The 22,120-nt window shown below is 46.2% G+C and overlaps 5 protein-coding genes across 5 annotated transcripts; all 5 read right to left on the bottom strand.

Annotated features, from left to right (window-relative positions):
- Positions 1 to 396: 396 nt before the first annotated feature.
- Positions 397 to 2,533, bottom strand: H6S33_010700 (uncharacterized protein; the record flags this gene model as incomplete). Its single annotated transcript, XM_044842048.1, has 9 exons — positions 397 to 410; positions 465 to 805; positions 862 to 1,028; positions 1,088 to 1,398; positions 1,466 to 1,480; positions 1,549 to 1,639; positions 1,953 to 2,206; positions 2,293 to 2,370; positions 2,488 to 2,533. The coding sequence occupies 9 exons, from the start codon at positions 2,531 to 2,533 to the stop codon at positions 397 to 399; spliced, it is 1,317 nt and encodes a 438-aa protein (XP_044696630.1).
- Positions 2,534 to 3,437: 904 nt separating this feature from the next.
- On the bottom strand, positions 3,438 to 7,702 carry H6S33_010699 (uncharacterized protein; the record flags this gene model as incomplete). Its single annotated transcript, XM_044842047.1, has 12 exons — positions 3,438 to 3,545; positions 3,606 to 3,757; positions 3,813 to 5,131; positions 5,183 to 6,181; positions 6,240 to 6,557; positions 6,619 to 6,875; positions 6,931 to 7,112; positions 7,180 to 7,249; positions 7,316 to 7,327; positions 7,412 to 7,419; positions 7,489 to 7,509; positions 7,579 to 7,702. The coding sequence occupies 12 exons, from the start codon at positions 7,700 to 7,702 to the stop codon at positions 3,438 to 3,440; spliced, it is 3,570 nt and encodes a 1,189-aa protein (XP_044696629.1).
- A 1,649-nt stretch (positions 7,703 to 9,351) lies between these two features.
- On the bottom strand, positions 9,352 to 15,087 carry H6S33_010698 (uncharacterized protein; the record flags this gene model as incomplete). The annotated part of the gene is made up of 13 exons (XM_044842046.1): positions 9,352 to 9,570; positions 9,619 to 9,738; positions 9,797 to 9,956; positions 10,008 to 10,214; positions 10,267 to 10,467; positions 10,519 to 10,676; positions 10,735 to 10,992; positions 11,041 to 12,852; positions 12,921 to 14,348; positions 14,408 to 14,773; positions 14,879 to 14,905; positions 14,969 to 14,989; positions 15,049 to 15,087. 13 exons carry the CDS (start codon positions 15,085 to 15,087, stop codon positions 9,352 to 9,354), a joined length of 5,016 nt encoding a protein of 1,671 aa, XP_044696628.1.
- A 2,545-nt stretch (positions 15,088 to 17,632) lies between these two features.
- On the bottom strand, positions 17,633 to 17,854 carry H6S33_010697 (uncharacterized protein; the record flags this gene model as incomplete). Its single annotated transcript, XM_044842044.1, has 1 exon — positions 17,633 to 17,854. One exon carries the CDS (start codon positions 17,852 to 17,854, stop codon positions 17,633 to 17,635), a length of 222 nt encoding a protein of 73 aa, XP_044696627.1.
- A 3,572-nt stretch (positions 17,855 to 21,426) lies between these two features.
- Positions 21,427 to 21,770, bottom strand: H6S33_010696 (uncharacterized protein; the record flags this gene model as incomplete). The annotated part of the gene is made up of 3 exons (XM_044842043.1): positions 21,427 to 21,435; positions 21,504 to 21,621; positions 21,685 to 21,770. 3 exons carry the CDS (start codon positions 21,768 to 21,770, stop codon positions 21,427 to 21,429), a joined length of 213 nt encoding a protein of 70 aa, XP_044696626.1.
- Between the last annotated feature and the right edge of the window lie 350 nt (positions 21,771 to 22,120).

The following is a 22,120-nucleotide window of genomic DNA, read 5'->3' as shown; positions in this document are numbered from 1 at the left end:
TCCGGGAGAACTAATAAACAACCTATAATTAATAGCCGCCTCGCGCTACCAACTGACACAGATCTGCTGTACAACGTCACGTGCTTGAGGCATCACAAACGATCACTCGGGTATGTCGTGCTTTCATCTGTTGTTTGACCGAGAAGCAGCAGCACGGCCGGCCGGTTGGCTGCCTGAATTATTTTTAAGACAAGTCACACTTATTACGGGAGTTTGCGGAAGAAAATTGAATGGATAATATTTTATTTTTATTTCTCATTCCATTGCCAGTAAAAACAGAAAGCCAACCGTTCCCAGAACTAACTATAGATAGGTTTTTTTTTAATTTTTTTATTCCTTCCCGAAATATCAGTCACAACATCCCAATAAATTAATGGGACCCGCAGCGACAAACATTTACAAGTTGACAGCTAGTGACCCAACGTTAGCATCAAATAATGGAAAGTAAGGTAAAGAAGACTAACCGGTTCTGAAGTTCTTGCCAGCGTAGACGGCCTTGTCACCCAACTCCTCCTCAATACGGAGGATCTGGTTGAGCTTAGCAAGACGCTCGGATCTGGCAGGAGCACCAGTCTTGATCTGACCAGCCCTCAATCCAACGACGATGTCGGCAATGGTGACATCCTCGGTCTCACCAGAACGGTGAGAGACCATGACTCCCCACCCAGCGGCGTAGGAGTCATTGGCAGCCTGGATAGACTCGGTAAGGGTACCGATCTGGTTGACCTTGAGAAGAAGAGCGTTGCAGCTCTTCTCCTCGATGGCCCTCTTGATACGGATGGGGTTGGTGACAGTCAAGTCATCACTAAGATTTAAGATTAATGAATGATATAATGATGTTTGATAACTCAAGAAGCTTACCCGACAATCTGGAAGTCGCTGTTCTTGAAGAAGTAGCTCCATGCCTCCCAGTCATCCTCGGCGAAGGGGTCCTCGATGGAGACAATGGGGTACTTCTCAGCAAGGCTCTTGTAGAGGTCAGCAAGCTGCTGGTAGGTGAGCCACTTGCTCTTGTCGGAGTCAGGGTTCTGTAGATAAGATGTTAGCATACGAATCCCGGCATAAACAACTGCATGCAATCACTTACCTTGAAGTCCAAGTCGTATTTCTTAGCATCCTCCTTGTAGAACTCGGAAGAGGCAACATCCATGGCAATCTTCATCTGCCCGGTGTATCCCGCCTGTTCAATAGCATCGGTAATGAGGTCAAGGGCCTCCTCGGCAGTCTGAATATCAGGAGCGACACCACCCTCGTCTCCGACGTTACCCGCAGACTGTCCGTACCTCTTCTTGGCAAGAGACTTAAGCTTCTGGTAGACCTCAGCTCCCTGTCTCATGGCCTCGGTGAAGCTCGGTGCATCACAGGGGACGATCATGAACTCCTGGAAAGCAAGACGACCTAGAAATCACATCGGTAAGTTGCGGAAGATCAAGGGAGTGCAGAATACAACTCAGATGTGCCATACCTCCAGCGTGGGAACCTATATTTCGGAATACCGGTTAGTATATTGACGAATTATGGCCGGGATTTTTAGGAATAGTAACTCACCTCCGTTAAGGACGTTCTGGAAGGGAACGGGAAGGACATACGGCTGCTTGGTACCGGCAAGCTCCGCAATGTGGGCGTAGAGCGGGATTTTCTGTTAATTCTCGGTTGTCTGTTAATCCGGCGGATCCCGATTTCGTTGAGGTTACACAATAAGATCCTCGGGAGTAAGATCCACGCCCAGAAAAAACAAAAAAGTACTTGGTAGTAGTAGCATGGGGAAAGGTGGGGTGGGGTGCTAAGTTGTGTCATACAACTATCAAATGCGGAACGTGGGGTAGCTCTTTCAGATCCATACAACGGTCTGGAGCAATGACACAACCCCCAGGAAACCGGCGATGGCAACGACGGCGAGTGATATTTCATCAAAAAGACAAAGAAATAAGAGAATACTGTAAAATACGAACCTTTTCCGCGGCACCGGCCTTAGCAACAGCCAAAGAAACACCGAGAACGGCGTTGGCACCAAGTTTGCCCTTGTTGGGGGTTCCGTCAAGCTTGATCAAGAACTCGTCGATGGCAGACTGGTTCTTAACATCAATGTTCTCGGCAATCAAGGCAGGAGCAATGATGTCGTTGACGTTGGAAACGGCCTTGAGGACACCCTTTCCGCCCCACTTGGACTTGTCACCGTCACGGAGCTCGACGGCCTCGTGCTGACCTGTATAGTTGAGAGAAGATGGTAAGTAACTAAACCGGTGTATGCTACCATACTAAACATCTAGAAACGAGAAGAGTGTTATATACCAGTTGAAGCACCAGAGGGGACGATGGCCCTGTGGAGGCCGGTCTCAGTGTGGACATCGACCTCGACGGTGGGGTTACCTAGAAGTAACAAACAAATATCAGTATCATATTTCAATAGAAATGTACAATGGTTTTTTTTATCATAGCAAGCACGGAAATCTATCTCTCAAGAAGATGGGGACAATAGCTACATACCACGAGAGTCGTAGACAGAGCGAGCGTGAATTTTGGTAATGGCCATGTTTGATGATGAGTCTGATGATGATGAGTCTGATGGGTCAAACGAGATGTTCTTCGCAAGGGAGTTTATAAAGAAATCGAGACAAGGTTCTCGGGGAATAGGGTAATAGCAAACTAAAACAGCTGAGGGGAAGAGGTCAAAAAAAAACGAACTGGGACTGCTGCGCCAATGGGAGTAGCAAGGGTACCAAACGTGCTTTATGCGTCTAGACTATAATGACAGAGATAAGGCCCGTTATTTTACGTAGGGTAGTAGGGTACCTAGACACGATTGACGATGGAGGGGCGAGGAACCAATAGAGATATTTAAATGGGAATTACGTTTTCTACATCTTACCACTCACAGATAAGGGAAAACGTGAGACATTTTTCAAGAGAAAATCACCAGACTTATGGTGATTATATTTATTTACAGATTCGGGCCGATAGTCAATATTTCCTTTTTATCATCCCCTGTGTTCCTGATGGCGATGGCGTTTTTCGATGGAGGAAGAATCGATGAGGTAATGGGGAGGAGGGGGCCAACTTAGTTGGGGGGATTTCGTTGAGGTTTCAACCTCATCTTCTGCAGCCTGCCCCTCCTTCTTGTCACGCCAAGAGGTTTTCACGTGATATGGCTACAGAAATCACTCCAGCAGGGTTGTTGGGCATGACACCGGCTGCTGTATGCGTGTTTGTTACCAAAGAGCCGGGTTTTTTGATCCGCAAATAATAATCAACCCAGGATAATCCCAATCGTAAGAATACACGGCCGCGGGAGAGCTTGAACACAGATCATCCAATGTGAATTATTTCATTCAAATGCTAACGGGAAGAAAAAAAAAAAAGCAAGGTTTGCTAAATAGAAAAGAAAAACAAATACAAAAAATAAAAAATTCGTCTATCAATCAATACAGTAATAATATTTATGGTTTTTCGATATTGCAAATCAGGTCCTGCCCATCGACCGAATCACCCTCCTTAACCTCCACATGCTTCACCTTTCCTGAGTGCGGCGCACTGATAACCATCTCCTGTTATATGTATTAGCGATCGTGATTTCGTAGATATGAGTGAGGAAGGAGTTTTCATACCATCTTCATTGCACTGAGAACGGCAACTGGGTCACCCTTCTTGACATCAGAGCCCATATGGACACGAAGCTCCACAACAACACCAGCCATTGGCGCACCAATTTGGCCAGGGTCACTGGGGTTAGCCTTGGGACGGCTCAAGTTCTCGACAGCTGCATTTACTGTTAGTGATGTTTATAGTAGTTTATATATCTGGGTGACACTCACCAGCTCTCTTGTCATCGACGGTGACCTGTCTGACTTCACCGTTCATCTCGAAGAAAACCTCTCTCTGTCCGGTCTGCTCGGACAAAGGACCAACAGCAAGAAGCTTCAAGATCAAGGTCTTACCCTTCTCAATCTCGACGTGGAACTCCTCGTTGATGACCGGGCTAGCCAAGAAGTACCTGGTAGGAAGGACACTCAAATCACCATACTTCTGTGTGAACTCCTTGTAGTCCGCAAAGACCTTGGGGTACATGTTGTGACTGGCAACATCGCACTCTGAAGCGAATCCCCACTTAGCCTCGAGATCTTGCTTGACCTTGGCAAGTTCGACTGGTGGTAGTGACTTTCCAGGGCGCTCGGTGAGCTTCTTGCGTTGGTTACGGAGCGCATTGGTGCGAAGAGGTTCCGGGAAACCACCGTACGGCTGTCCCATAAGTCCCTCAAAGAAATCAAGAACAGATCCGGGGAAGTCAAGGGTCTCAGCCTTCTCAATAACTTGCTCGTAGTTGAGCTTGTTGGAAACCATGAATTGAGCAAGATCACCAACGACCTTTGATGTAGGAGTGACCTTTACAATATCTCCAAGAAGAGCGTTTGCCTGGGTGTATGCCTTCTTGGTCTCAGCCCACAATGTTCCCAATCCAAGCTGGCTTGCCTGGAAGATAAGGTTGGTCAATTGACCACCAGGGATTTCGTGTACGTAGACCTCGGGATCCGGTCCAGTCAACCCAGCCTCGAAGCAAGAGTAGAGAAGACGGAGTTGAGCCCAGTATCCATCAATGGCACGGATATGCTCAATGTTAAGGCGTGGGTCTTCCTCTGATGCCTCCAGGGACGCAAGCAAAGCACCAACGCTGGGCTGCGAGGTCATACCAGACAAGGAGTCAGTGGCACAATCCACAGCATCGGCACCAGCCTTAGCACAAGCAGCCATAGAGGCAACACCAGTACCGGCTGAGTCGTGAGTGTGGACATGGATAGGAAGGTCAGGGTACTTCTTGCGGATGCTCCCGATCAAGAGAGTAGCAGCTGCGGGCTTCATGACACCAGCCATATCCTTGATACCAAGGATGTGAGTACCCATAGCAACAATCTTGTCTGCGAGACTCATGTAGTACTCGAGGTTGTACTTCTTCTTGGGGTTAAGCATGTCTCCACTGTAACAGATGGTAGCTTCAACGACACCACCAGCCTTCTTGACAGCTTTCACACCAACCTCAAGCTGGTCAAGGTCGTTAAGGGCGTCAAAGACACGGAAAATATCGACACCGTTTCTCTTTGCTTGCTCACAGAAGTGATCAATTGCGTTATCGGGGAGCCTTGGAGCTATCAGTATTTATATCAATAAGTAATCATGATTTGGGACTTACGAAGAGTATGCAACACCGTTGGCACCACGCAACAACATCTGGAAGGGAATGTTGGGCACAAGCTTCCTCAATTTCCTAAGTCTGTCCCATGGGTCTTCGTACAAAAACCTCATGGCCACATCAAAGGTGGCGCCTCCCCAACATTCCAGAGCAAAGGCATTGGAGTAGGCATAGCTGGTGTGCTTGGCAATGTTCACCAAATCAGTAGTCCTGACTCTGGTAGCCAAGAGAGACTGATGGGCATCACGCCATGTAGTGTCCATGATCAAGGTTCCCTTGTTCTGGCGAACCGCCTTCGCGAAAGCAGCTGGACCATCCTTGACCAAGATGTTACGCCAACCAGCCTGGCAAGGGTAGGTAACATCGATGGTCTTTCCGGCATCGTCGAGAAGAGTGGGCAAGACAATTTCTCCCTTGAATTTGGGCTCGCCAACTTGTCCCTTGATGCTGCTGCCGTTGACGGCAACGTCTCCGAGGTATGCCAAAAGCTTCTGAGCACGGTTCTGAGAGGTCATGAGAGCAAATAGCTCTGGAGTGTCATCGATGAAAGTGGTCCAGCAGTTTCCGGAAATGAAGGTATCGTGTGTAAGCAATGAAGCCAGGAAGGGGATGTTGGTCTTGACACCACGGATTCTGAACTCGACAAGGGCACGCAACATCTTTCTTCTGGCGATTTCATATGTGGAACCATGGCAGGTACATTTGACCAACATGGAGTCGTAGTGGGGAGTAATAATGGCACCAGAGAAACCGTTACCACCATCGAGACGAACACCGTTACCACCAGCTGAGCGGTAAACTTCAATCTTACCAGTGTCAGGCTGGAAACCCTTAGCAGGGTCTTCAGTAGTGACACGGCACTGAATGGCATAACCACGAGTAGAGATACGGTCCTGTGTGAGGCCGAGCTGCTCCAATGAGGCACCAGCGGCGATCTGGATCTGAGCGGCAACAATGTCGATACCAGTAATTTCTTCGGTGATTGTGTGCTCGACTTGACTGTTCAAAAGTGTTAGAACTTGTAAGGTAGCTACCGAGATAGTTTCCTGGGTCTTACATTCTAGGGTTGATCTCAATGAAGTAGTATCTGTTCTGCTGGTCGACAAGGAACTCCGCGGTACCGGCATTACGGTAGTTTACTGACTTCGCCAAACGGACAGCATCGTTCAAGATAGCCTCTCTAACTTCCTGAGGTAAGTCCTTCGCAGGAGCAATTTCGACGACCTTTTGGTGTCTTCTTTGGACACTGCAGTCACGCTCGTACAAGTGAACAACATTTCCGAAGTTGTCTCCAAGCAATTGGACTTCAATGTGCTTGGGGCGGTCGAGGAATCGCTCAATGAAGACTGTTCCGTTACCAAAAGCGGACAGTGCTCTTGATAGTTTAGGGTTAGTAACAAATATTCACTAGATGTAGATCCGCCACTAGAACTTACTCGGATGATGCTCTGGTGAAAGCATCCTTAATGCTGTCACCCTCCCTCACAACTCTCATACCTCTTCCACCACCACCAAATGCCGCCTTGATGATAACCGGGTATCCGTACTTCTCAACGAATGCTACTGCTTCCTCGACCTTATCAACCGGTCCTGGGGTTCCTGGAACAACAGGAACATTGCATTTCATTGCAAGAGTACGAGCAGAGACCTTGTCACCCAGCCCATCAATGACTTCGGGGGTAGGTCCAATGAACTTGAAGTCTCATGTTAGGGCTTGAACTCCAGCTATATGGGCTATAATTACTTACGATCATACCGGCCTTCTCGACCTTGCGAGCAAACTCGGCGTTCTCAGAAAGGAAACCATAACCGGGATGGATCATGTTCACTCCATGGGTAACAGCAATCTTAATAATCTCATCGATCGCCAGATATGCCTGTACGGGGGTGTACTGTCCCCTCGCACCAATAGCATAAGCTTCATCCGCCTCTGGAATTCGGGTAAACGCCCTGATTAGCCTTTATCTTTGTGTAACCACGGATCTTGAAGACTTTACTTTGACGGTGCATGCTAAGACGATCCTCATGGCTGTAGACAGCAACAGTAAGAAGTGACAACTCGTGGGCCTGCACAATATCACATTAGTACTTGTATCACTTTGGGTAAATCGCAAGATAACAATGCAGACTTACAGTTCTGAAAATCTATATATCAAGCACACAACAACGTCAGTAAACCAGATCTAACCAATAAACGTCCCACGTGCTCAAAGATGTTGCAGTATATACCCGAATAGCTATCAAATTAACAAGTCAGTATCCACTATTACAGATAAGAACCCAATAGTAAGAAAGGTGACTCATACGAATTTCACCACGGTTTGCAACTTATTACCACGAAACCATTCTGTCAGCATCTCTGGTTGCTTCCTATCAAAAGAGCGAGTCAAACAAACCCAAAATCTTGTTCACTTGCATAATTGTTGAGTTCGCACGGAGACGGTGAACTGTCCTCACCGTCGACGAGTCCGCCGAATCCTCAAAGACCGCATTGTAATCGGGGGAAGATTGCTGTTCCATCTTGCGCTGCTATCCCTAGTAACTAGGCGCTTTGAAAATGGCAGTAACAAAGATCAAGAAGAACTCGGCGTAGGAGAGAGATGGATTACTGTTTCTAACCTACGAAGATGGGGTGAAGGAGGGTGTATGAAGAGGAGGAGAGGGAAGAAGTGGGGATGAAAAACAAGGTGGAGGTGGGGCTCTCGGCGATATGTACTATGTAATGGCTTTTTTTTTCTCACTGTATTTTCCCGCGTAAGTCTATGGAGGGGGCGGTGAATTCAAACAAGCTGGGGTTCATGGAACTACAATTGTGCCGCTCCTTTCTCTTTCTTACCTGGCGGGGTGAGATTCTTGGAGGGGGGTTGGAGGGGTAAATCGATGATGTCGCTAATGCGGCGGCGGTGCCCCCAAAAACGACCCGAGTCCTTATCAGTTGAGACTACTACTCTTTGCAATTACAATCATCCTTCTAGCCTAGCCCCACCCTCGTGTGCTCTGTGTCTTGTCCCTCCAGGCACGTCTTCTCATCGTAGGATCATGATCCATATGGCTTTTTCCTGTGCTACCAGGAAGGAGCTCTATCTCACGGCACCAACAGTTCCCCGGCAAATCATAATGCAATGCACATGTCGCGCGTACGGTAGCCGTATTGTGGAAGCAGATGTTTCATCTGCCTATCGACTGTAGAAAGGACATCCCAGATCCCATAATCTTTACGCACTCCGCTTTCGATCTTGTTACCGCGAACTGGGACAGAGTTAAACATGGGTATTACCCAGTAACCTCGGGCGGACATCGGGCTCAGGTCGGTCTATTCGAATTAATAACCGAATAAAGACCTCTCTTTATCTCGTGAATAGGCACTCGTGAAGATGAGCTCTACCGGAAACTCTCCGGGACCCTTTTGATAGGGGCTTGTTTCTGGTTAGAGCAGAGCGAATTGTCGTTTCCCCACGTCCTCCCGCGCAAATCGCAGATTCTTCGCGGGAGATGGATGTAAATATGAGATGGATGGGGTCACCGTGCTATGTAGGTGTTTCAGACGGTACCTAGTGCGGGGGGAAAAGCAACTCTTCTGATCATGCAAGTGCCGCTCAAAAAAAAAAAAATTGGACCAAGCGATTTTGGTATCGACACACCGTGTTTATGTCGTTTATGACTTAGGATGCCGTTCATACTTTGTGGCTTTACCACTATCGACGATCGTGAGGAGATAACTCTCCGTAATAGTAACTACTACTTAGCTTGCCAATGACATTTACCTTTTGTATAACCCCGATGTTTAGTGATCATCGTGTTCAAATTTACTTCGTTACAGACATACGGGCATAAATAAGATTCATCGAGTGGGGGGAAGCGCTGAAGACGAACGAATAGAAACAAGATCGCGCAAAACTAGTACTACAGGTGAAAAAAATTATGAGCAACCCACACTTAGCTATAGGTGACGAAAAATGAAAACCCTTAGAAGACCAAAAAAAGGAAATTTGACATTGAATACCCTTCCTTCCTCTTTCCCTTGCATCTCCCCCCCCCCCTTTTTAAAAAAAAAAAAAACACTTCCTTTTGTCCCAGAAGCCTTCCCCCCCAAATACTAGAGAGGGATATACAGAGAAGAATAAAACAACATCTCTGACTTTCTAATATTGCTTCATAAGGCATGTAATCTAAAAACCCGAGTATCCAGTAGCCTGCGGCGCGATCCCATTAGAGTACTGCATCGGACCCCCAGGACCGGCTGTCAACATCAACCGGTTGCCCAGAAGAATGGGGGTATTGTCTTCATCTCGTTGTTGGGTAACCTCCTTGGCTTTACGCTCTTCGTTATCTTTTTCCAAGGTAGAAATCTTCACGGATTGCTGCCTCATGGCGTTGATCATGAAGGGCTGTGAAGTTAGCATCGTGGCTTATATCCTGAGCTAAAGGTATTTTACCATAGTGTAATCATTAAGGCCATGGCGCCATGAAATTTCCATAACAACGTCGAGCTGGATAAGATCGTAACAGGCATAAAGCATTCCAACGTAACACTCGCGACTACCAATATCAACGAACTAGTAGACACCCAAATTAGTAACTGCAGGCGAGCGCCAAGGTAAATTTATTGCTTACGTAACGAAGCAGCTCCTCAACAACATCCTCCTTGCCTGATACAGCAGCTGTCTCGATGGCATCCTTGAATAGTCTGTCTTGCTTGGACAAGGCAATTGACTGGCTCCATCGCTTTTGTTTACGATAGATACTGGCAGCAATCTGTCTGAAAAAGACAAGTCTAATCGAAGTTAGTACTCGGGTCCTCAAACAATGTATGACCAAAACTTACTCATGTGTCTCGAGGCGTTTGGCAAGTTCTAAGGGATCATAGTTGTCATAGTTTTCAACAGAGTCTCTAAGAGTCTTGTAATCCTCCTCCTCGATAAGAAGGTCGTTAATGGCGTTGTTGACGATTTTGTTATTCTGTGACTGTACGCTGATGAGGAATGGCTTAATGAGTGGGATGTTGTCCGACTTTTCGAACATGCGGACAACACTGGTAATTTGTTAGCTTAATGACAATCGCGATTTCACCGAATAAGCCATACCGAGTAACATCAATGCGCTGTGTAAGCACAGCCAAAAGATCTGTAAGCAAAGAAGGCTGCTCCTGGAGGTAAAAGTTTAGAGCGCGGTAGTAAATCTCCAAATTGGCAACCTTGACAACGATGTCTTTGAAAGACTGATGTTCCCAGGAATCAGCTGCCCTCTCCATCATCGCCAATGCAGCGTTATCCCACTCATCGTAGCTAGCAATTATTAGTCAAAGAAGCTAGACAAAGGCTTAAGAGAAGACATACTGGCAATACAAGAAGATGAGCTCAGGCCAAAGGTGAGCTTGTTCGCACGCGCGGATCATCTTAGGAATATTGATACGGCCCCAGAAGAGCTTCAAGTGCTCCATGACACGATCAGGGTGGTATTTTGACAGAGCAATGCCAAGTTCGGTGAACATTCCCTTCAAAAAAGTCAGACAAAAAACGCATTACTAAATTTGTGTTCGGATTGATATGTACCATGTGTGCACGTTCAAGTCCTAGCCCAGCCTCGAGGAGATTGATCAATTCATCGAAGTAGCCGTTACGCTCATACTGCTTAACAAGGTCTTGCAATTCCTCTGCGTGAACAATCAAGTTCAAACCACAGATTTGCGCCAAACGGAACTCTTTCTTTGCCACACATGCTTCGTTGACCTGTTTCCATACTTTGGTGCTGTTGGCCTTACGAGCACATTCGACAGCATTCTGGTACTCTTCCAGGAATACGAGTGTAGTCTAAAATTATCAGTGGAAATCACTAAGAAGATAAAAAGGACTACTGACCGCCAACTTGGCCCAATTTGAGATGCTAGAGAAGAAGATCTTGGCTGCTTGATGAAGACCCTCCTCATATGCTCGGTCACCAGCTTCTTCAACATTGGCAACATTGGGCCCATTCAAGAAATCTTCTAAATCAGAAAGCTTGTCAACACGGGCAAGGGACAGCGCCAAACTACTGTCAACCTCTGGCTCTCTCAAAGTTTTACGGCACATGTGAAGATATTTGATGAGTTCTTCGTTCTTGCCAGCATGGCCGGCAATTTCGATTACTTCTGAGTGATTTCCGGGATCGTTGGCACGGATATAAGACTCAATGGAGTCTGAAACACGCAGTCCATCAAGTTGTGCTTTACCAAGACGGCTCCAAACCTCGGGAAGATCGACTTTGTCGGCGTATGCATAAGCGCGGTCAATGCTGACAATGTATTCGATAAGGACATTAACCGCTTCACTGTGTGCATCAACCTTCTTGAAGACTTCGAACGCCTCCTCATACAGGTTGTTTTGGATACAAATCTGAGCAACATCAGGCCCATCATAATTGGTAAGACGGTGGATGTAGTCCATGACTCTAGCCTTGTCAGCCTTGACAGCAGTAAGAATCAAGAGGTTTTGAAGACTGCTATTATCGCTGAATGGTGAGGGTTCAAGAATGATCTTCTCCAAAAGCTCGATAAGCTCTGTTGGTAAGTCGAATTTCAAGAAACATTGCACTGCAACGGAAACGTCTTCAGGATCAGTAGACTCTGGTACAGCAGTTGCAACCACTTGATCCACGAGTGACCGGCGGTGGATGTTATTCTGACTCAAGACGAAACCCCACAACTCAGCATCACGTCGCTTGACAAGGTAACGAGCTTGCTGTTTGAACATGGAGTTCTCGTTGGTGATTTTAACTAACTCCACATCATTCGACCCTTTCTGGTATGCGATGAATGCTAGGTACGGATCCCTTTTCTCGCAGTATTTACCAACCACGAGCGTATCATAAAAGTCGTTTTCCTTCAAGAATTTCTCGGGGTTGTTATTACTATCGATGTAAATCTTGGCCAACGCATTGAAAACGGCAGGCTGTTGGTTTCCGCTGTTCAATGATTCTTCGAGGAAAGGCAGTAGAAGTTTGAGACGATTTCTTCGTTCAACCTCGGCAACAAGCTCATCAATAGGGATTGCCGAGCTCTGAACAGAGCCCAACAGACTCTTAATGATCGACTCATCACAGTCCACATCCAACAGTCCACCGACGACTGCAGGTGTCCTTGCAGGGTTGACCCTCTGCACGTAAACTTCAATCGACTTGAACTGCTGGTTCTGGTAAAGATACAAAACCAACTCATGGATGAAGTTGTATCGGTCACAAACAATGATCAAAGGCAGCTGTTCAGCCAATTTTGCCTCCTTCAGGAAGTTCTTGACCTTCTCGGGGTTATAAAACCGACTGTCACGACAAATGCGCTCCACCTCGCTGAATTGCCCACATCTAGTAGCGGCTTGGATGTACTTGAAGTGGACATCGGCGTCTTCGCTGAGGTTCACAATACTTCCAAGATAATAGTAGAGACCCTCAAATGTCTTGAAGCTTTCAAACAAATCGATCAAGCGGTGGGGTCCAAGCAAATCGGAATATTTGGTAGCCACTTGAATGACAACTTGGAGATTTTGACGGATGTTTGCCCGCAACATCTCACTCAAGCAATCCAGGGATTGCTCCAGAGACATGCGCCCAAAGTACTCAACAATGAACTCGGGTGGGATTCCGTTGTTGTCACGAAGAACCCGCTTGACGGCGGCGGGATCTTCATAATGCTCCAAAGCCTACAGTCTATCGTGTTAGAAATCAAAAACGATAAATAAATATTATAACAAATAAAATAGCACCGTACCCTTTGGAAGAGCCCGGCGTTCTCGCAAAGTTGAGCAATCTTTTGGCGATCATAGTGACTGAACATGTTGTTCAAGAGGATAGCATCAGCTACTTGAGGCGCATGCATCAAGTTCATTTCAAGAAGGCGTGTCTGTTGAGCAGCATGTTCCGGTTTGTTTCCATCCAAGGCAGATAACAGGAAAGCCGTGGCCTGTTGGATCATGTTCTGGGAAAGGAAAATATCAACAACACGGTCAATATCAACTAAGGAACCACCCTGGTGACTGGCGAGCTGAGTTGCAAAATCAGCTCCCTTCTCTGGGTTGATGCGGACCATGTTCTCAAGAAGAGACATGTAGTTAGGGGTGTATCCAACACTCTGCGCATAGGGCAGGATTTTGTCGAACTGACCGGTTTCAGCAAGGCACGCAATAACCTTCTGCGGAGCGTTAGAGCGTTGGTATACGCTCAGCGCCAAGTTAAGATCATGCAACTTGACAATATCTCCCAACTCCTCCGTGCACTCCAGCTTATTCTCCTTCAGCCATTTCTCTAACAAATGTTTCCTGTTTTGTGCCAAGACTGGCTTGACCAACTCGATTGTCTCATATTTATTCAAAGTGGTCTTGTCTAGCAACATACCGAAATACTGGAGAATAACAGATAGTTGGCCAGGAGGTGCTGGGACTTTTTTAAACTGTTCAATTGTTTGGGGGGTACGAAGGAATCCTCGGGGTGAATTCGCCGCAACCTTCGCCGCCTCAATGAAATTCTGCTGGTCCATGAGGGTCTGGAATTGCTTCTGGTAAAGGTCATCAGCGCCCTTGAGACCAGCCCGGGAAGCAAGCTTAATGGCCAGGGCCGAGTTTGCGGGGTTCTCAAGTAGATAGTCAATGATATGGTTTTCGTCCACACTGACAGACAAGACCTGTCCCTTCCTGTTGACACCGATGATACCGGATGTGGCATCGTGAGGGGCTGTGATAAAGATCGTGTCGCTGGAGATTCGGTTCATGAAGATACATGTTCCTGTCTCTAGGTCGTAAAGATGGATAAATCCATACTTGGTGACAAGGTAAATGATTGAAAACCTTGGCGAAACCTGCATTGCAACTGGGAAATCATTCACAGCTTCAGCAGGGAAGTATACGTCGACCGCCTTCTTCTGGAATACCGGGTTGTTGGGCGGGTGATCGACTTCGACGACATGTAGCTTGGCTCCCTGAGCTGTTCTAACCGCGAAGGTGAAAAGTTTTGTGTCGGCCGGAGCTCCCTCAAGACGAAGCTCAGCAAATACGGCGGCGTGACCCTCAATAGCCTGACTGATACCTCTATCCCGCGAGTAAAGCTGCATATTTCCAACCACGCGGCCTTGCTGCTGAGAGATACCAACGACAACCATCCATTTCTCATCCGAATTGACACGATAGTTGATAATTTGACAGCTCTAACGCAGATCATAAGCTCTCGAGCCTTACAAAGCTTCAATTACGGGGAACAACTTACGTTCAAGTTTGAGTGTCGCTCGAACACCTTTACCGGGGTTGCCTGTGTAGGGTCCATTACATCCCAGTGATAGACAGCACCATCAGTAACAAGACCCAAGCTCTTCTCGCTGATCCACTTCCAAAACACGACATCTTCGTTCATAGTGTGTGACTTGATTTTCTCCTTAGCTTCCAGGTTGAAGATCTGGAGTGTCCGTTGGGCCTTAAGAGCGATGATCTTATTGGTCCAGTGCATAATGGCACTGTCGGCCTTAATAGTCCGCCTAATCACTTCGTTACCATTGTGAAGATCGACTATCACCACTTGAGCGGCGGCTTCGTCGCTTTTCTCGCGGACACAGATAAAGTGATCGCTCTCTAAGGTCTACACCTCGCGATAACAAAATTAGCTACTTAACCAATGCCAGATAGAGGTATTTAAGAAAAAAACGAGAAGAAAAAAAAAAAAGGGAAAGTGGAAAAGTCTCACAGTTGTACTAAAACTTATCGACGCTTGCTGATAAATTTATCATGTTAGTGTAATGCCATCTAAAAATGCATAAGGTATGAAGTTGCGTACTTGGATATCGAGCTGTGTGAGCTGTTGTAGCGAAGATTGATTAGCATTTGACCCCGCAATCAGAAAATGATCAAACTTACAGAAAGGAGCTCTGTGAAGGAAATGGGTAGAGGCGCCATGATTTCTTAGAATCTAGAGCGCCGGGGCTCATCCACGAACGGTGAAAAGGAGGTTGAGTAAATTATCGAGCAATAAAAGAGCAAGCAAGAGAAGATATGAATGCAAATCAAATTAGATGCAAGGTGGTGGAAAGAGTGAGGGAGGCTGTGGGGAGATGGAATGAAGGGTTGGGTATTAACCGGAGATGGATGAATATAGTTGTCGATGGTGGAGATGCCGTTCGGTAGTGTTGGCCTTGCTGATCCGGAGAGGTGTCGTTTGGTTTGGGCTCAGAGGTGAAGTCCGAAGTCTACGCCTATGTGCGAAACCCAGGGCACAAGAAATCTCCACGTGTTCTGCAGAACCACCAACTCCACCAATTGAAATTGGCTACTGCGGCGTTTCGAATAACTGTTAAGTCCTTTACTTCAGATGAAAACGACCTCGAATATTCAATCAATCGCAGAGTTTTGTGGAATTTCAATATAACCCTAACCCATCATCATAGCTAAAATAGCTCATCGATTGAAACAGATATAAATAAGTAGGTAGATAAAGTTGATACGTCTTCGATCAATCTTGAACTCAAATAACCTTTTTACAACTTTCGATAATATTTTGACAAACCCTACAGCTACCATGATTTGATTAGCACAGTTCTATCGAGAAAGGTGAAACTTGCAGAGCTCAAAGTAAGGGGATAGGTACCAAGAATCCAATTCCTTGGCCTGAGTCGCTTAATCGCATAAAAACCGATCAACCTAGGTATCATGGCATCAAAGCAATCTATCTCAGACCTTGCAATGAGTGAGGGTCAACCAACTTAGATCTTCCCAAGTCCAATCGAGCAGGATCAATTGAACGCATCATCACACCCTTCCGAACATATAGGTAAAGTCTAGGGCTAAGTTACCCCAGCGCGGCCCGCGACTAATGATGGGCACGAAACCGGACACCTCCATACCTAACGAGACGAGCCCGAGCCTAGGATGAGACGAGACATCTCGAGACCTGCGAGTGATGGTAAATGATGCAAACCATTAAAATAAGCTTGGCGCGGTCCTCAATTGGCCAAAAACTTTTGTTCCAGATCTCACAGAAAATAAAGCGCAAATTCCTAACTTAATTAGATCAAGTTCTGTCTATCTAGGTCTGGAAACTTATCTCAGGTCTCGAGGCTTTCAAGATTGTGATACGACGAGCCTAGGTCCAAATGGGTCTCGCCTTGTCCCACGCCCACCATTACCCAAGAGGCAGAGGCTCCGGTGAATGCCTCGGGCCAGTCCGAGTTTTACCCTCTCACAAGACCGATAAAACTCGATACAGCACGCCCTCCTCGTCTAGAAGCACGTATATACTATATATAGCTATATAGCTTAAGAGCTCACCACCCAGAAAACCGAAAAACACCGAAAGCAATGCAAAGCTATCTTAATAGCTAGTACATATTATCATACAGGACAGCTCCCTTTGGACGAATATTCCTATCATATCCTTTGCCCGATCGGGTTTTTCAAAAGGTTCTCAAAACATCGAGACCTCGAGGCAGCCCCCACGAGGCAGATCAAGGCAGCTCGATACACATCCTTTTACTCAACTTGAGGTTACTCGAGGAACCACCGAAATTAGTTTAAAGACATTTTTATATCTACAATCGTCGTATAGCTAATACATCCACTGTCTTGCTGGGTCCAGTAATTCAGAACTTTATTCTTTGACACACCTTACACCTACCTCAATGGCTACTAAACACAATTAATCTGGTACATCAACTAGCCATATCTATGGCGGACATGAAAAATCGAACCCCAACAAAGAACAGGGAACACATTCTTAGCTATAGCTAGTTAGCCCCGGGCCGACAATCGTGGTAAAGTTGCTAGGTATCACGTTCAAGAGACCACCGCTAGCCCTCACGCTCTGCATATTGATGCTTTGAGATATTTATGGATCTAGTGGATACAATTTCCGTCTCTTGAAGGGAATTGAACCGTCAATTACACGGTCCTCCTCATCGCCACTAAAGACTCGATCTGATACGGACAGTCTTCTCTAGATTTTACCCCTCGTGGCACGAAACTAAGCTCAAGTTTTGAGAGCTTTTATCCTACGAAGCTTTAGGTCTCAGCAGCCATGTCTCAATATCTGTCGCAGTTCCGTGGTCACGAGCCCACAGCACAAATACAGGCTTCAGTTTATACATCCCAAAATCTCTACGAAGCTCTATAAGCAAATTTACTATGGTGCAGACACACCATATAATAAAAATTACAGTTTAGGAAATGCTCATAGTTTGAAACATGGTTGAGACACAGTCCGAGCTGCGTTTACTAACATTAGTAGATGATCCGGATCCACGGCAATTATTATGGTACGTCTCGTGTCTTCAATGCCTTCTACCTTCAATTCATCAATCAATAACTACATAATTCAATTCAAATTATACGGCCGGCCCTATTCGCGATCCCTGTTCGCCAAGTCTCACCCAAACCCCACGAGACCATGACTCTTATATTATCAATATATACACGACGCCCCCTTTACCTTGAGGTCGCGGACCATCAACTACCCCGCTAGAATTTCGAGAATAGCAGCTGTCTGGACAAGATTCCGCACGAAGATCGCGGCAGATGATGTCACCGCGGAGAACATCAAAACATTTTTCAAAACGCCATAGACGGCACAGATGCTTATGAGGATGCGCGAGAACGCACAGTGAACGGCGCGCCTATCTTCACTAACAATTCTAGGAGAATCTAATGGTGGTGGTATGAGTATCCGCGACATGATAAATTGAATTATGACGTGAGACACTCTTGGCGGGGAGTGGGGGGGCCGTAGGGTGCAACAACTAATATAATAACGCGTTAAGGTCAAAATGAGGACAGAATATGTGAAGAATATCACCAAACAAAGCATATAGATACGATTCTCTGTATCAAATAAAGACTTCTGCTGTCTTGACTTTCTTAATTTCGTCGATTCCTTCTCGCAATCAAGGAAAGCACCATACCCCGTGAAGGCCTCTATGTGGTATGTTCTCGTGTTGTAATATTATGAAGAAAAGGAGTAAAGTTCAGTACTACTAAATCTGGAATCTAGATCTAGATACCCGCCCACGGCCCACCGATTGGCTAATCGCCCAACCTATCGTTTTCAATTTGCAAAGTTACCCGTTCAGCTACCGCGGGGTTCTCCTACATGAATAGGGCACGCTGCGGCCCGCTACGTCTCTCATAAACCGCTGACACGCAAAGCTTCATCACAGCTATATATAAGCTGGCTACCTAACGATATTTGAAATATATCCTATAGTTAGTTGGGGAGAGCCTGGCTATCATACACAAACAGGACCATCGATCACGGTCGCAGTGAGCCAGTTATGGACGTTCCGAATTCGTTTGGGGGGGGGGGGATAAGCTTATATAGGTATAGAATGTTTATTGTTGGGCCAGAGTAAAGTCGAGTGATAATTGATGACACTGGCCATTCCAGACATTCCAGAAAATATTTTTTTGTTTAATTCATTAATTGCATGCCCAAGAAGAAATCAACTTAGTCGGAACTTTCTGAACCCCCCCGCGAGTGGGAGAGAATACTATCTCTACTATACTACCTTATCTATGTAGTTTTCTAATCATAATACTACATCATACTCTCCTTGTATATATCACCAATTCATGAGAGATGAATCACCGTTACTTATAGACTATAGCTTTGATTGGAACGAAACGAGTCAATGCCTAGCCTAGCTAACGAATCTTTCCTGTCTCGTCTTATAGGTACTCATCGTTGCTTCTATATTAATGTAGCCTATTTTACCACAGCTCCTCCTTGTTTATCCAAGCTCATTGCAATAAGCTCAAAATTTCTTTGAAGGTACCCTTCAAACGTATTGTGGGCACCACAAGTAAGCGGGCATTCACATTACAACCAAAATTTGTATGGGAATACCACTTAAAACACTAATTACTCCATAACCACGCGGGTCTAGAACAGGAGAATGTTAGATATAGATTCCCCGGTATTGGTGGTATCTGCAGCTCAAATGTTTTTTTGAGAGTGCTACTTTGAAATTTTGGCCTTGGTAGGTGGTTTGTGTGGTTACTATATATTTCCATGTTCGGCTACTTGGGGTAACGTGCAATACCCCCTCCGTCTTGATAAAAACACTTATATCGGGTGTCGGGGTGTGTGTGGCTGGCGGTGGGTGTTCGTGGCTGCAGCAGCTGGAATGCAGCCATTTGTTTCTATTATTTTAATTTCAGATGCACTGGCCTATTCACAAGCGCTACTTATCTAGCCGATACCTTAGAATTAGTTTTATCAACTCCTCGATGCCAGAGGGAAATCTACCCATCTTAGTTCTCGTTTGTAGCTATAGGCTAGGTGGAGGTGATATATCTACACGCATTACCTACTCCATTTAAAACAAGCAATAGAATGAATTGTTGCATTGGACTAGAGATAAAATACATCTGAATTGAGATTTGTGAAGTAACTTCTCATATCCGGGGCCCTTTGTCAGTTTGTAGTTCAAGTACAAGTAAGGATTAGCTTTTAACTCTAGTTAGATCAGAACACTGTATGATACATGTAAGCTAGACGTAGGAACACAGTATGAAGTAGCTAATGAAGACAACGTGTCAATAACTAGGACTGTATATATAGTAGGGAAGGGATATAATATAGAGCACCATCATTACTTCACTTATAATTACACCTGAGGTCTTTAGACTGTGCATATTTATCTGTCCTCACAGGTAACAGTAATATATGCCACAGTCAGTAGGATGATACATATATAGCAATGTCAATTAATGGTAATACATCTCTTCCGAATACCAAAGACACAGTAGCTCAGCGAACGGCTTGGCCCGTTGGGAGGTGCAGATGAGTCGAAATAGCTGTCCCCCCCCCCCCCCCCCCACCCAAACCGGCGCGCCCTCGAAAACAAGAAAAGAAGAAAAACTGGCATTAACTGACAACAAATCATAAGATTTTTAGATATTAGATGGCATCGCAATTACGACCTAAGAGATTGATGCAATCAGGCCAGTGCGGGATCGAGTGATCCCCCATGACTCCAATTGCTTCCCAACATCACCGCGCGTCGCGGGGGAAACTACCGTACAAGTACTCTAGTCACTCACTTCTGCGCCTACCTAAATACTAACACCGAAAACTTTCTCTGACCCCGGGTGCAAAGGAAAAAAGAAAAAAGAATGGAGGTTTACGTTATGACATGTTCTGCTCACCTTGTCCACCGCCAACGACAAGACATTAACTAACGTTTCGGCCGAGCTCGACAATTCGGCCGGAGAGTCTGCACTTGTTTGTACTGCGTGACAAAGTTTATATCGCCACGGCCGAGCATTTAGGTTTTATTGAGTTACTCTACTCCCATGACGAATCCTGACCGTGAGGTCGGCGCCCGCTTTCAATCAATGGCTACATACACGTAGGATGAATGCAGTTCTACATACGCGGCCTTGAGAAGTTGATCAGGACCTTAACTTAAATCTCGAAACGCGCGTATGTGCCTGGAGTCTACATAGAGCACACAACACGAAAACAGCCACCCAAGAAGCCCAAGAAGCCCAAGAAGAAGAAGAAGAAGAAGAAGAAGAAAGAAGCCCAACGCCGCAAGCAAAAACAGCCACCCCAAGAAGGACCTTCCCAAGCGCTCACCCACAAGTTACAACCAACCCACGCACACAGCACCCCACAAAAGCTAACTCACGATAGCACGGGTGTCCCAACGCGACCCAGAACCAGAGAACACTTATCGTGACACATGCCAAGGGGGTTGGCGCACCATGCCAATCCGGCTAGTCTCGCTCTCCAGGTGTGCGGAGGAGGGTCCGAAGTTAAGGGTGTTTGTTATTTTTGGATTCAGCCGCGGTTGTTGCCAGTTGGTGTGGGTGGGTGGCCAGTCATGCACGAAGGATGGTTTGGGTCCAGGGTGGATTGATCCGGGCCGCTGCTGCAGGAGAGCCTTGGAAGGGGTAAAGTGCTGATCGCGGAATAACTTCACTTCACTAAGAGAGAAGACAAAAAATAGAGGTAATTAGGGCATTGTATTTCTAAGAAGTATTACACCCGACATCAAGACCATTAAACCCATCCATCCACATCCACATCCAATCCGATGCTATTTTCCCCATTACAGTACGCAGGCCAAAGTAGCTGTAAAAAAAAAACCGAACCCAGAAAAAAATTATAAAAAAAGAAGAAAAAACCCCCTTTAAAATTGAACACGAAGGAATTTTTATTTCACAAAAAAAGACGCCAGCAGTGACAAACGGACCCACGGATCTCCTCCCCAGCTTTTCTCGTCAGATTGGTGTTAGGTTGATTTACAAGACCTATGATAATGATAATGATAAGCTTTTGCTCCTTCTTGGCTACTAAGACGATAGAGGGAATTTCTTACCAAGACAAGACCAGCGGCGACAACGGCTCCCAACATACCGCCGGAGACGGCGTTGTTGAAGGCAGAACCAGTCTCTGGGTTAGCGGTGGGGGTGGCAGAGGTTGTAGCGTTGGTAGAGCTGTATTGATGTTAGAAAATCTGATACTCTCGAGACGATGTTTTTCTCTAGAAGAAAACTTACTTTGAACCACCAGTGACGGTAGCGTTCTGGGCAGCAGCAGAGGCCACGAGAGCGGCAAGGGCAACGGCGACGATGTTGAACTGCATTTTGATTTGTGTTTGGGTTTTTGGGTTGGTCTTTTAGGGTGGTAGTGTTGAGGTGAGGTGAAGGTGAGTGGTAGTTAGGTGAGTGGGTAGTAACGAAAGTGGGTGATGAACGATTGTGGTGGTTCGAGATGATAAAGCGAATGTAGGATGGTGAAGGAAGAGGCAGAGAATGTGGAAAAAGGGCCAGTATTTATGAGGCAGATGGTCGGTCCCGTTTGGGGCAAATAAAGAGTTTATCAGGGCTGCCTGTCCCCCCCCTCCCCCCCCATGCACACTCTACCAACCTTGCCTTACAGTATCTGGAAACCTCGAACAGCCAAACACACACACGCGGCAGCACCGGGAAAGTG

Source organism: Morchella sextelata, assembly GCF_020137385.1.
Source record: "Morchella sextelata strain SCLS chromosome Unknown scls_5, whole genome shotgun sequence".
Lineage (NCBI taxonomy): Eukaryota > Fungi > Ascomycota > Pezizomycetes > Pezizales > Morchellaceae > Morchella > Morchella sextelata.
This window is presented reverse-complemented; position numbering and strand designations above follow the sequence as displayed.